This window comes from Ptychodera flava, chromosome 16 (genome assembly GCF_041260155.1).
Source record: "Ptychodera flava strain L36383 chromosome 16, AS_Pfla_20210202, whole genome shotgun sequence".
Taxonomy (NCBI): Eukaryota; Metazoa; Hemichordata; class Enteropneusta; family Ptychoderidae; genus Ptychodera; species Ptychodera flava.
The window spans coordinates 23,200,777-23,214,741 of record NC_091943.1 but is presented as its reverse complement, the minus strand read 5'-3'; the positions used below and the strand labels follow the sequence as shown (position 1 = coordinate 23,214,741).

Here is a 13,965-nt window from a genome sequence, read left to right as displayed (position 1 = left end):
AGTACTGCTGTTAATATTTTTCTTGCAATAAAAGAGTGATACATTTTGATTGCTTCTTCTTCACCCTTACACCGAAAAATGTTGAAGATCCAGCACACTTGTGTCTATACAGTGATTGGATCACTGCATTTTAGAAGTAGGGGGGACAGGGTAGAAGAGTCATAGGGAGGCCAATATCCTAGGCTGTTTGTGTTGAACCTTTGTAACACCTTGAAATTGTTCTGTTCGTGCTGACTTCAAAGAAATTTGCCCATTGTCAAGGTAACGCCGAACTTCTCCCATATTCTATAAAAGAATATGATATTGTACTCATACTGTGGCAGGAATACGAATTCAAAACTTTTCACTGTGACAGTCCTTTATACAAAGTCAAAACAGTGCTACAAAAGTTAATACAGATCACTTCTAACTGGAAACAAAAAGAAAACATATGAGCTACTATCTCTTGCCTGAAACATATCTAATGAAATATTACTGAGATGAAGCGATACTAGTTTCAGCATAAAAAAATTCAATGCAGGATAAAAATTTCCTGGTATTTTGACCAAATTCTTGTAAACTTCTATGACACTTAAATAATTAATATTAGCTCAATTGAAAAAGAGTTTTACTCCATTGAAAAAAAGAACGCTCTTGATATGAACTCAAACTATCCAATTTATTCGTCTAACATTCAACTCTTGATAACGTTCCTTGGAAAGTTTAAACTCTCCCGCGGTAAAATTTTCGCATTCTAGTTATCTGCATCTAAGCATATCAAGCTTCAATAGATTTATATCTACGAGAGATCACTAGTCATGTCTATCACACCTATGTATCTGAAATCCTGGCAGGAATGGGGAAAAATATGAGTTCTCAGATGAAGGTTGAAGAAAACTGAGGTTTGAACTGTCAGTGTTCACGTACTACTGCAGCGCTGCTTCCGCTGTTGCTGCTGGTGTTTGTCTGTGATGTGTTTCACCGACCGGCGGCCGTGGTCTGCTCTCGTCTACTTTGCTGCAGTGGATTTTGAACGCCGGGGTCACCCACGTGGCACATGAGCACTGGTCACCTGAGGAATGAAAGGACAAACGAACTCTTTAAGATGTGTCACATGACCACACAAATATGGCACAGCTTTAGATTGGTCATGGGCAGATAAACAACTGAATGTACAATTAGCGATCTTAATATGTATTGCTGATACAGAATCCACCACTCTAAATTCACAGCATTTTGAAAAACAAGTTTTCTCCTGTTTTGTCTTACATTTTATTAATTTACACAATGAATTTTGGCAGAATTATATTCAAGACCGGTTTGCCAAGAAATATAGCTCTGATGCAAGTCACCTATCTTCTATCTCCATTGATTTCTAACACATTTTATTTTGGTACAGCACAACGAAAATTTCACACTACAATTTCTTAAATAGCCATACCTTTTGAAAAAATAAGTATCAATATTTTGAAGAAACACCTAATGCTGTGTAACAACTTTTCCAGTAAACACCTACATTTTGCTGGGAAATTAACCATTTCACCATCCCATCTCTATTTACAGGTCCAACATCCCAATTGAACAGCAAATATTGAGCACTACTGTGCTGGTTTATTGAAAATGTAAACTGCCTTTTTTGACCTGTTCACCCCAAAGTCATTGCAAACAGATCCAAACTCACCATTGATAACAGTGGGGTGGGGGCCAAACCATGGCGGTGAAAGGGTGAAATAGCAAGGTCCCAAGGAGACTAACCCCACTTGCAAATAAACCTACCTGCCCAATTAAATGATCCAAGTCTGGCATTGCACTTTGGACACATCAGCTGTTAAATAAATTAAATATACAAAACACATAACATATTAGAGTGAACGGAATATGGGTGATTGTGGGAAAACATTCAATGTACGGTTTTTGCTTTCCATTCTTACTTTCTATAGGGCAGTATTTTTTGCTCACGTGTTGACACACGTGAGCATATGTCGCAGCGATGTCTGTCTGTCTGTGTGTCTGTCTGTCTGTCCGTCCGTCTGTCTGTCTGTCTGTCTGTCTGTCTGTCTGTGTGCTCAATATCTCAAAAACGGCTCATCAGATCAGAATCAAATCTGGTACATAGATTCAGTTTGCAAATGGCAAGAACTGATTAGTTTTTGGTGGATGTGGCTTGCTTACTTTTTGCTCATTTGCATAATTAATTATTTTAGAAAAAACGGATATATATTGAGAACGACTGCACACAATTTGATGAGATTTGCTACAAATGTTGATCACATCAAGATATATCAGCTGTGAAAGTTATTAAAGGGTGACGTGAAAGATAATTACTAATTTGCATATTTAATGAAATTTCCTAATTAGGGGTATATATCTGAATTTACTCAATCAAAATTGACGAAACTTGGTATCCATATTGAAGATACTATGATTTAACATTATTGAAAGTCATTAAGCATTTTACTTCATCCAAATCGTAATTTGCATATTTAATGACCTTTCGAAATTAAGGATATATATTTGAATTTACATAACCAAAATTGATGAAACTTGCTATTTACATTAAAGATACTATGATAGAACATTATTAAATGTCATTAAGCATTCTTACTTCAGCCAATTCCAAATTTGCATATTTTATGAACTTTCCTAATTAGGGATATTTATCTGAATTGACGAGACCAAAGTTGACAAAACTGGCTATGTACATTAAAGATACTGTGAAAGAACATTATTGAAAGTCATTAAGCATTTGAACTTTAGCCAATTCCTTATTTGCATATTTAATGAACTTTCATAATCAGGGATATTTATCTGTATTGACTAGACCAAAGTTGACGAAACTTGCTATGTACATTAAAGATACTATAATACGACGTTATTGAAAGTCATTAAGCATTTTTACTTCATGCAGCTCCTAATTTGCATATTTAATGAATTTTTGAAATTAGGGATATATATTTGAATTTACATGACCAAAATTGATGAAACTTGCTATGTACATTAAAGATACCATTATGTAGGCTAACATTATTGAAAGGCATTAAGCATTTTTGCTTCAGCCAATTCCTAATTTGTGTATTTAATGAGCTTTCCTAATTAGGGATATATACTTGGATTTATTTGATCAAAGTTGACATAACATGCTATGTACATTGATGATTATACCAGGTTATACCAATATTGGAAGTCATTTCGCACTTAAGTTTTCATGTCAGCTAATTTATAGTTTGCATATCTAATGAGCTTTCAAAGTTTGGAATATTTAGTTTGAAGGACTTGACAAGAGGCAAGTACACTTGCTATTTAAAGTAGTGATACAGTGACAGCAGTCAAAGAAATTAATTATTTCTATTTCAGGTAATTGCGTATTTGAATACTTAATGACCTATAGAGTTAATCTGTGGTGAATATTGTTCATTATGTTGATCATAATACTTTCAATGAAGTTGCAAACATGTGGAAAAGGTTCAAATTTACACATAACTGCAATATATAATGAAACACGTGAGCATTACGTTCATATCTGGTTCTTAAAGTGGTTGATGGTTACTCGTACGCCATCTTTGTGGCTGATGAGTAACAAGAAACAGGTTCTCATAACAACAGGAATAAATTAGTTTCCACCTGCAGATACAGAAGGAAATTTCTGTCGTGCAAGCATTGACAGAAACAGCAATAAACATAATGTTATCACTATAAGCCAAATTTGTGCAAACTTCTATCAGAATTCTAACAAGCATCAAAAGTGTCAAACAAAAGCTATTGTCGACAATCAATTGCCCTAGAAGGCATATACAAACTCACACCTTGAATTTCACCAGTCTAACAACGTCACCTGACAAGTGTAACCAGTTGCGGAGTATGTGAAACAAATTTGTTGCGGGAATGTAAACAGGTTTATCCTTGTAAAAATGCAGTGTATCACTGTGGGTGATGACCTCTTAGACACTACCAGCAACAATTTAAAATTTTCCAGTATTTACAGAAAGTTGGTAAACCCATGATAAAAATAATCCCAAGGTACAGACAGAACAAGTACGCCACACAATGAGCCCTTGCTGCCCAGAAAACTTTCCATGAGTGTACCTTGCCGCCTAGTTTTCCCAGGAGAACTGGTTCCATCCACGCGACAGGTTCAATAAACACGGATGTGCAGGACACTTCAGCCGGGGACCTGGACTTTCCGGACTTTGATTTGAAAATCCGGGAACCTTTGCCCACGGTGTGCTTGATGATGCTGGATCCCTTGAAGACGGCCCTGCGACACATTTTACATTTGTAGATCATTTGCGATTGGTCAGCTTCACTCTGCTGGGGGTCAGTTGCTAGGCAGTGGGAGAAGGTATCATCAAACGTTTGCTTCTCTAAGAAACAGAATAGAAGGAGAGCAAAACGGAAGTTTGTTTACAATGTATTGTGAATTTCAACGTGCAATAGACAGTTTGTAAGCTAAATCTAGTTTGGTTGTCTTCCCCCTCTACTGTTTATGGGTTGACAGACAGTATAAATATATGTAAGTACAATGTGGTTAAACATTTGAAGTGGTTTTTAAAACCTTTTCTCATTTACTACTATTAAACAGAAATGATCATATTTTGAGGATTTTTCCTTGCTAAAATACGCAGTACATGTCGGTTAAATGGTCCACTGATAGTATGAACATTATATTTTTGTCACAAAATTCAAACAATGAGAAGGATATGCATAATGTAGTAACCAAATGATTTACACAGCACTGGCTCCATAAATGTTAAGAAAGTAAGCATCTTGAAAGTGAAAGACTTCAACTTTTGCTCAAGCTTTCAAACAGGAATCATGACTTTGTCATGTGACTGTCACGTGACTGACACATGACACTCTACTTACGTAAAACTACTTTGGCAGTCTTTGCCAGCTTGTACTGTTTATAGAGTGGATGCTCCTTGAAGTCCTTTGTGCATCCCATGGCCTCGAACAACCTCAGCTGGTCCATAAAGCCATGATTTGGGCTACAGAGATGATTATAAAGAACCGGTTTGAACTTTTCCCCAGGGAGGGAAATATTTCATAGCACATGATCCTGTTTGTATCTATTTCTAAAGGTTACTGCAAAAGGACAGCAAATTCCTATGCAGATGAATTTAAAATAGGCAGCATTATTTTTGCTCACAAATTTAGTAAAGTGCCAGAGATACAGTGGTTTGCACTGAACCGTTTCCAATATGGGCACTGACATGTTGTCTAAATCCAGGAGTTGCCAACATTGCTAGATGTCAGTAACATCTGTCAATGACAAAGAAATCACCTCTGAGAAAGTTGAAAAATTGTCTGGAAGGAGGTCAAGAGCATCAAAACAGCACTACACATCTATACACATCCTGTTCAGAACACATATCATTTTGCAAGAGTTGTCCTGTGGATCTGGTGGACCAGGTGTTGTTCAGACTATGTCTGACCTCCAGCCATATCTGTTTCAACTTTCGCAGAGTTGATTGCTTTGTTATTGACTGATATACTACCCAAAAGTGAATTCTAAATTTGGTACAATTTGTCTGAGACTGACAAGCATTAATGCATAAAAACATTTGAAACTTATGTTCTGATGATAATAAAACTAACACTTATCAATAACAGATAAAATGCTTATACTGCACTGATGATTTTGGAAGACCTGGGTTAAATGTTGAAAGCAAACTGTTATTTCGCAGCGTTACTATTGAGCTACATGCAGGTCACATGACATATGAACCAATTACTTCCATGTATGAACAAACCACTGTAATGATATGACTTTTCAAGCATCTAGGTGTCTACCTCTATAAAGGCAATCAACAATTTGCAACCATGTGAATGGCAATGTCAATTTTGCACGCATGTTATTTGCAGTTTTGGATGATATAAATTTTTCTCATGCACACACATTTTGTGGTCTGGGTGTTGATGTAGTATTGTTACACAGTCCGACTACTTTGTCAGTTTGTATTGTTTGTCCATGGGTCTATCTCCATGCATCTGACTCTACATGTTGTCCTGTGTATATGTGGGTTTGTATATTTTTGTACATTATATCCTTCTCTCTAAGTTACAGAGATCCAACACAAACACACACATACACATGCACAGTCCAAAGACTGATATCGAAGTATTTTATGTACACGCATATATATGTGAGTATACTAATATATATATATATATATATATATATATATATATATATATATATATATATATATATATATATATATATAGAGAGAGAGAGAGAGAGGGAGAGAGAGAGAAGAGAGAGAGAGAGAGAGAGATAGATAGATAGATAGATAGATAGATAGATAGATATATATATATATAGATGTGTATATATACATGTAGCGTGAAACTGAGTAACGCCTAAGTCCTGTTTGCTACTTCTTATCAATTTTTGCTGTATATATATATATATATATATATATATATATATATATATATATATATATATATATATATATGAATGCAGGACTTGGCATGTGAATCAATGAAGGAGCAGGTGAATAGATAAGTGAATAAATGAATCAATTAATAAGAAAATGACCAAAAACTAATAAATCAATTACCATGTCTATAAATCAATAAGCAGATATATACCAAAATAGATTATTGATTAAATGAATTGGTGAATAAATAGAAGTGGAGTTGATAAGACCATTTGGCAACACTTAATTAGATTTGGAAATAGTTTGTGTAATGCTAGTCAATTACAATGATGACAATTAATGTCTGAATTATCTTGCAAATAACATTATTAGCAAAATGAACATGGCCTTTGACATGGCTAATGACATAAAATATGTCCCATAGAAGAGAGATCACACAAATCGCCTACCCTACATCGTTATGTATCTGTCGCACAGACTGCAGAGTGTCGGTGACCGATTTTTTGTCTTTGCTCATTAAATATGCAACAATGATTGTGGCACTTCTTGAGACTCCCATAAAACTGCATGCATGTACAAACACAAACACAGACATTAAGACAAAAAGGAAAAATAAAATAAAATGAAATCAAAACTGGGTGTTCAGTGGTTCTGAAAGTTGCAAAACTGGACGCATTTCATCTAGCTGTGTTGAAGCTATGTGGCAGACATGTTGTAATTACGGCAGAATGTGCCTCGGGGACAGATATTTGGACTCTCTCACTTTTACAATATCCTTTTACCCTGCCAGTCGTGGGGGCTCATTTTGAAGCTTTTGGAGTATTTAGAGTTTTCATCAGCTTACATGTAGTTTTGTGAAAATCACGAATTTTATTTCCCCCTTCAGAGATAATGTAGGGATGGTGGCCATTTTGAATTCCAAATATCGGTAAACATTTGGTAATTTGTTTCTCTTATACCAAAATTTGGATTGTGACCCTTGATTTTTATTTTTGCTGTTGAAAGAATGGTTGACAATTTGAAAGCTTGAGCATACATTTAAATTTTTTTAATTATCAAGGCACGAATTACCTTATGTAGATTAGAATCAGATGTAATCAGTTAATGACATATTAAAAGATAATTGGTTTTAATTATGATAATCGGTTCAATAATAAGAGATTTGAATGCCTGCCATGAACTTTCACAAAGCCGATGAAATGAGATTGGTATTTGACCTCTGACCTTTGAAATGGCTGGGTCAGAAGTCAGACACAACAACGGTTTCAACTAAGACAGATGAGTTCAAAATTTCACATTCTATATTTCATTGATGCCTTTTTACAAGAAGGTCAGTGTTTACTTTCAAAACCGACCTTTTTGCATCACGTACAGTCCCTGTGATGGAGGGACTTTGTGTTAAGCGACTGATTTTACTCAAGACAACATTTATGCAAAAGTTTCATCAATATTTGAATAAAAAGATGAGAAATTTGGAAACTCATCTGTTGTTGTTGAACAGACAGAAAAGACAAAAGCCTACCCGACTCGGGGTCTAATCCTTTTCACCTGCGACAGAATTTCGTCCACTTTGCCGTACTCTCTTTGCATGATATACGCAATAACTATGGTGGCGCTGCGGGAAGCACCCATCATGCTGGAGTGTTCAAAAGAATACGTCAGTCCCTCAGCTTTGTTCCTTCTCCAATCACCCCATCTTTCACAGCAGTGTGGTATGACCCATATTGGAAGAGCCCACAGTGGATCAATCCACTCTGCTGGGAAGGTTGGGAAGACAGCTTCAAGTTCAAACTGTCTTATTCATTATCTGAGGTAGATGGCTAAAGTTGAAGGCTTTATACCAACACCTGAACTCATATGAGTTTTTCCATAATTTCTGTTTTCATTTGTTCACAGGGACATAGTTGCTTCTTTTTGAGCTTTTTACAACCAAGCTGAAATACTAGTCACTTAAAGGTACACAGTCACCTGTAATCTATTAATATGCCCATATATGGTCAAAGGGGCATTCCTTGGTATTCAAAATGCCCATGTGAGGGCGCTGTTTTTAAAAAGCAGCCACCCGCTTAAAATCTGTGATTGGTTAGATTTTCTCTTTCCATGGTAACTGTGGCAAAATTGGAACAGGTGACAGTATACCTTTAAGCACATCGTCAACTCTGCTTGTAGCCCAACAAGACACAACATTAAGTGAAATATTTCATGGTCTGTACCAAAAAATGAAGTCCATGAAGTTCAAAAATTCAAGTATAAAACTCTCACCATGCATGGCTGAACATACAAATGTTACATTAAGTTTGGATCTCATGCAAGCTTTTGTACTGAAATCTGTATTAATGTTGACTTTAATATAGATAAAGATAGCAGCTTTCCTTCACATTGTGGCAATGTTTATTTGTCATAGCAAAGCAAGTTTGAAAAGGAAAATTCCATTTTGTCCAGAGTTCTAGAACAAAATCATCTGTTTGCATTCAGGAAATAATTTTTGACACTTTTGCAGTTATGTACTGCCTTCATTTTGTACACTGGGTGACTTTTATAATATGCAAGTATTCCATGTTTTCTTGATATCACAGAAAGGTCAAAAAAGAAGCGACTTTGTCCTCAGAGATTTTGCACAAATAATATAAGGAAAGGTTACAGCTGGTGACAAAATGTTCCACCTGTAGTTCTACAATTCAAGTCACGTATCTATAATGCAGAGAATGATAGTGGCCAGACAAAACTAGTGATTGAAATTATGAGATCATCACCGAAATGTGAACTGCAATTGAATAAAAATTTTGGTAGGATGATCACATTGGTTAACCTGAAGCCCTTTCACCCTCCTATCTCTGAATCATACAGGTCCAACCGTGCCATTGAAAAAATTGAACAGGGAAATTATCCACTGCGGGAGTGAATAGATAGAGACAATAAAGATGTCACTTGGACAGAATTGGTGCAGAGTTTGTGCTACTATGAAATATTACAGGGTTAAACACTTTTACTGTCAGACAGTAGCCAACTTCTTGATCTATCAAGTCAGTAAAAAGTGGTATTGAGCCTAGAACATATGCATTTTCACCCACTTGGCTTGGTATGTTATAGCAGCTAATGTTTACAGTATCTCTGTTTTCCAGGTCTTTCAAAAGTTCAATATTTTGTTAAAATGCAGCACATGGGACATGTTGCGCTTCACTAATTTTAACCAACTTGACCTGATGGTGACATATGAACTTGGGCAAGATGAGGATTAAACCTCAAAAATCTCTCGTAAGTGAGAGACTGTAGGACAAATGGGGACATCATTGTAATTTGGAAACTGGTGCTTAGACTGGCCCCCGTGCCCGGTTGTCATCCAGATATAACAATGTGAGAACAGACAACAAAACTAGAATCACCAGATACACATAGAACTATAGTACTACAGTCGCATTCTGTCACATCTGTCATTGCTTTTCATATCAGGCCCTGACAGGTACATCTAACTCTAACTATATTAAATTCAAATCATGTTTCTAATTCTCATTTTCAACAAAAGAAAAAAAAAATACTGACAATTCAGGTTTGCATTAGAATAGTTATACACAGGTTGAGCTAAGAATCTTGGTGATATGTTATATTATTACAGAAGTTGGACTGTTTTAGTTTTGTGGAGACCAATATTAAATACTGGGGTATGACTTTGAAAAGGGTATTTGGTAAAATAATACAACAGTAATATAAAATTATACCACATCTAATATCACTATCCTAAAAAATGTCACATTTCTCTCAATGTTTGCAGACAAAAAAGTTACATTTTGCTTTCACATGAATTTTTCTTCTACAGCATACAAGGGAATATGAAGGACTGACAGAGGATGTGAGTTGAAATCCTACCGTGAACCTCTTATTGAGACAAGTGACCATCAGAATGTAAAATATCCCTAGTATTTCATTTCTATGCTTTGAAATTTCACGGGAGTAATTTCACAAAATTTAGTTAATAATATTCAATTAAAGATGACTAAAATCAGCTGGACAGACTTTTATACACTGTTTTCAGGTCCTTTTCTCTCTTTTTTTTTTTTGCTTGCTTGTCATGGTTGTATGTGTTGTGATTTTTAAGTACCAGTCATGCCCACAATTTCTTTGCATGTAAAGAAGTGCTCGTTGTCTGCAGAAATAGATATACCGCCCTCTTGAGATGGGGAAGTAAGAGGAAGCCATGAAGATTGCCCTCCCAAGGTGATAGATGATTCTACTCACATACCATCCCATAATAAGATGAGTAGACAAACCAGCCTGAGTTTAATTCTATTAAAGGTGAGTTACCTAAAAGCACAGGCAATCAGTTTTCACCTGATCAAGGAACCTGCAGGGCTACATGAACAAGCTGCCTCTTGCCACCCCCACCCCCAGCCCCCACCCACGCCACCTTCCATCAATGATTTCAACCGAGACTTCAATTACATTTTCAAAAGCAGAAGAGTCAAAGGGTTGCAGGATAGGTATACCCTCTAGAGTGTCGCCATGGAAACATGCGATGGAAAAGCTTCCGTAGGTGGGGAAACTCGAAGTTTATCTTTTTTTCCTCTAAGGGGTTATGATTCACATTACCAAAATGAATTTAGTAGGGAGTCGTCCTTAATTGTAGATGAATTTACAGATCAATATTTTTTCTGCAGGATTCATTTGATGTGCTATGTCATCTGTTCAATCAAAACATTTGAAAATGGATGTTAGTATTTATTAAGTTTCAAAACAGCGAAAGTTTGTTGGTAGCTGGTTTGAACTTACTGACGTTCTCATATTTTCTGAGATGTCTAAGGCTCAAGTGAGACTTTACACAAAATTAAACTTTTTTTTAAAAAAAAGGATAAAGTTACTGTTCCTACAATCCAGAACATTAAATTTTACAAAGAACAAAAATGAAAAATATTTTTTCCTTGTGATTTGGCATAATCCTCATATACAAGCTGGTTCAGAATTTTCAATCTTGTTTAAAAATAAAACTACAGAATCTGACATGGCGTTGGCATAACGTAAACATGTAGTCCTCTTCAGCAGGGTTAACACAAAAAAACACCAAATATCTCAGAGTTATTAGTAACTCTCATCAATGGGCAGTTGCAGTCTTACCCATTTACCACCAAAGAGTAGCATCACCCTATTGTTTCCACAACATAGTTGGACCACCACATTGATGAAACAGGGATGGGAGGATGATGGATTCAAGTAAAGGAGAGGACATTCTCTGGCATTTATACTTTGTTCAATGCATCTTTTCCTTTGCAACACTTTGAGCTCTCAAGTGTGGATGTAACAAAGGTGATATTACAAGTATAATGTGATGGCTGGATGAGTTTAGGGTTCAATTCGAGATTCAGAAACTGGTCATGCAAGAGAGCAACTGGGTGACTTGCAGATGGAGGGCCGGGGGGAGGTGAAGCTTCCCTCGTTGAAATTGGAGTTGTGTCTCGTGATCAGAAAAATTGCTGGGTGAAATTCAAGCACAAAAAAGCACCAGTAAAATGCGTTTATCCCTCAACGTTGTGTAGATTGTGTACTTTCACAGCACAGTCCTTGTGATGGATGGACTGTATACAGTTCCATCGTCGAACAGTGCAAGTGAAAGTGAATTTTTAGGCCGAAGAAATTCAGTATTTCAAGCTATACTGCATGTGCCGACTACAAGGCACATTAGCCATGCAAGTCACGCACGTCTAGCAAACCAAGGACCAACAGAATGAGCACTTACCAATGAACCAGGACTCCCCCCTTTCGTATACCCTCCTCAACGAATTCCAGGCACTCTGGAAAGTGACTGAGGATGTCTTCATTCGGGACATCTGACACTCGGACGAAGTTGTATTTGAAATCACCGCTGTTGATTTCCAAAGGTTCGTATTCTAGTGTCAAGATGTGCGTGATATTGGCTGCCTTGAGTGCCTCAACGTCATACGCATCCGCACGACAGCCGATGTATAGACCGGGTCTTATTCGATGCATAATGAACAGCTACTGAGAACGAAATGAAATACCAACACAGTGCTGCCTCCACGCTCTGTAAATATCACGATCTGATGATCGTATCCGCGGCGGACTCGAATCTGTAATGCCCAGCAAAAGTCAGTTTTTACGGCCTATTTTGCCTCATGGAATGCGTCTTCTTTGATGTAACGTCTTTCGATTCGAAGAACGATGTGGCGATATTACAAATATACTGTTGGTGAGGCCTCGAGTGATGTCCGGTTCCGTTTGCTTGCATATACTGTAGAGAGTGTTGGGTCACTCACATGTATGTGCATACAAAAGATCAGGTACTGGCGATATTGAAAACACACATCAATATGTTAATAATTGTACACCACTCATGCCTGGTCGTCACATTATAAGAAAATGACAACTTGCATTTCCAGTCTTGCGTATATAGGAGAAATACTCGAGCGGGTCTTTAAAATGTGCTGAACAGCACCATTTCAAAGCCTTGTGCAACTTGGTCGGAGCCTATCCTGCCATGATGAATGATGTAAAACTCAGTGCAAACCCTAGCTTGTTGATAATTTTTAACATTGCGCCCTCTCAAAGGTTTGGCATAAAGTACTTTTGTTTTTATATTAAGTTTGTGACTTCTTGTGCATTGCATATTGGCAGTGGGCTACACTTGCATCTTAGACCCCGAAAAACCACATTCCGAATTATATTCAAATAGAATAGTAAAAGAAGGTCTACTTACAGGGGAATTTGTTCATCCCATCAGAAAAATATACCTTTTATATCAAAACTGCCGAATATCTGAGTCGGCATCTAGCACCATCATTCAAATTAATGCCGATGTTCAATCGAATATTAGTGAAATGCCGCGCATAAACGTTGGACAGATTGAGTAAAAGTTTCGTACTAACAGTTTAAATTCATGATTGGTTACTGCTAACATAACATACTTTGGAAGAGGTTTCCATGAAATCGCTCTTGGCGTTTGTTAGAAACATTATAGGGATTTTTCGATTGTTTTTTCCTGTCCATCGCATTTTCGGCTGATTTTGTCTGACACAACCGTACCTTTTGCGTGTCTGTTCGGCTATTGTTGCACATAAACCGTCATATTTTAGCACTTTGTGTACCCGGGTTTGTGTAGCGGTTTATCCAAAGTCTTCGGTAATCAAATGAGACCACAGGGTACTGCAAGCATTGTTCGTCTAGAAGTTATGATCAATAAACGTCATATACCTGAAACTTTTTTTTTTATTTTTCAAGCCTTACCTTTGTTACGTGTGTGCCTATGACTTTACCCTCGCTATTTTTATATAGTATTTCAAAGAAAACAATCCATGTCTCTTAATTCCTTTCATTAATTTGTTCTGCCCCATCACCGACGCGGGGGCTTATCGCCCTGACCAAATAAGTTTATAGCAGCTCATAAACCACATGAGTGACAGAGGTAATGCTTGAAAAATAAAAAGTTTCGTAAATGACAATTATTAATCATTTTCATAACTGCTAGACGAGTAATGCTTGCAGTAACCTTTGATGAGACAAATACTCTGTTGTAAATTCATCCGCTTAATAGATGTTGTGTCAGGAGGCACGTGACCATGTTTTATGTGGATAATAATATAGTGTGTCAGTGGAAAGT

The 13,965-nt window shown here is 36.7% G+C and overlaps 1 protein-coding gene across 4 annotated transcripts; it reads right to left on the bottom strand.

Moving 5' to 3' along the window:
- Positions 1 to 340: 340 nt before the first annotated feature.
- Positions 341 to 12,867, bottom strand: LOC139114346 (dual specificity protein phosphatase 12-like). 4 transcript variants are annotated; one of them, XM_070676013.1, is made up of 7 exons: positions 12,088 to 12,860; positions 7,885 to 7,998; positions 6,812 to 6,925; positions 4,843 to 4,964; positions 4,063 to 4,340; positions 1,756 to 1,804; positions 341 to 1,051 (listed from the first exon to the last, which is right to left on the bottom strand). In XM_070676013.1, exons 1-7 carry the CDS (start codon positions 12,336 to 12,338, stop codon positions 906 to 908), a joined length of 1,074 nt encoding a protein of 357 aa, XP_070532114.1. In that variant the 5' UTR covers positions 12,339 to 12,860; the 3' UTR covers positions 341 to 905. The 4 variants fall into 4 exon arrangements, with proteins under 4 accessions (XP_070532114.1, XP_070532116.1, XP_070532115.1 ...); XM_070676015.1 differs by lacking the exon at positions 6,812 to 6,925 and having other exon boundaries at positions 12,088 to 12,867; XM_070676014.1 differs by lacking the exon at positions 7,885 to 7,998.
- Positions 12,868 to 13,965: the final 1,098 nt, after the last annotated feature.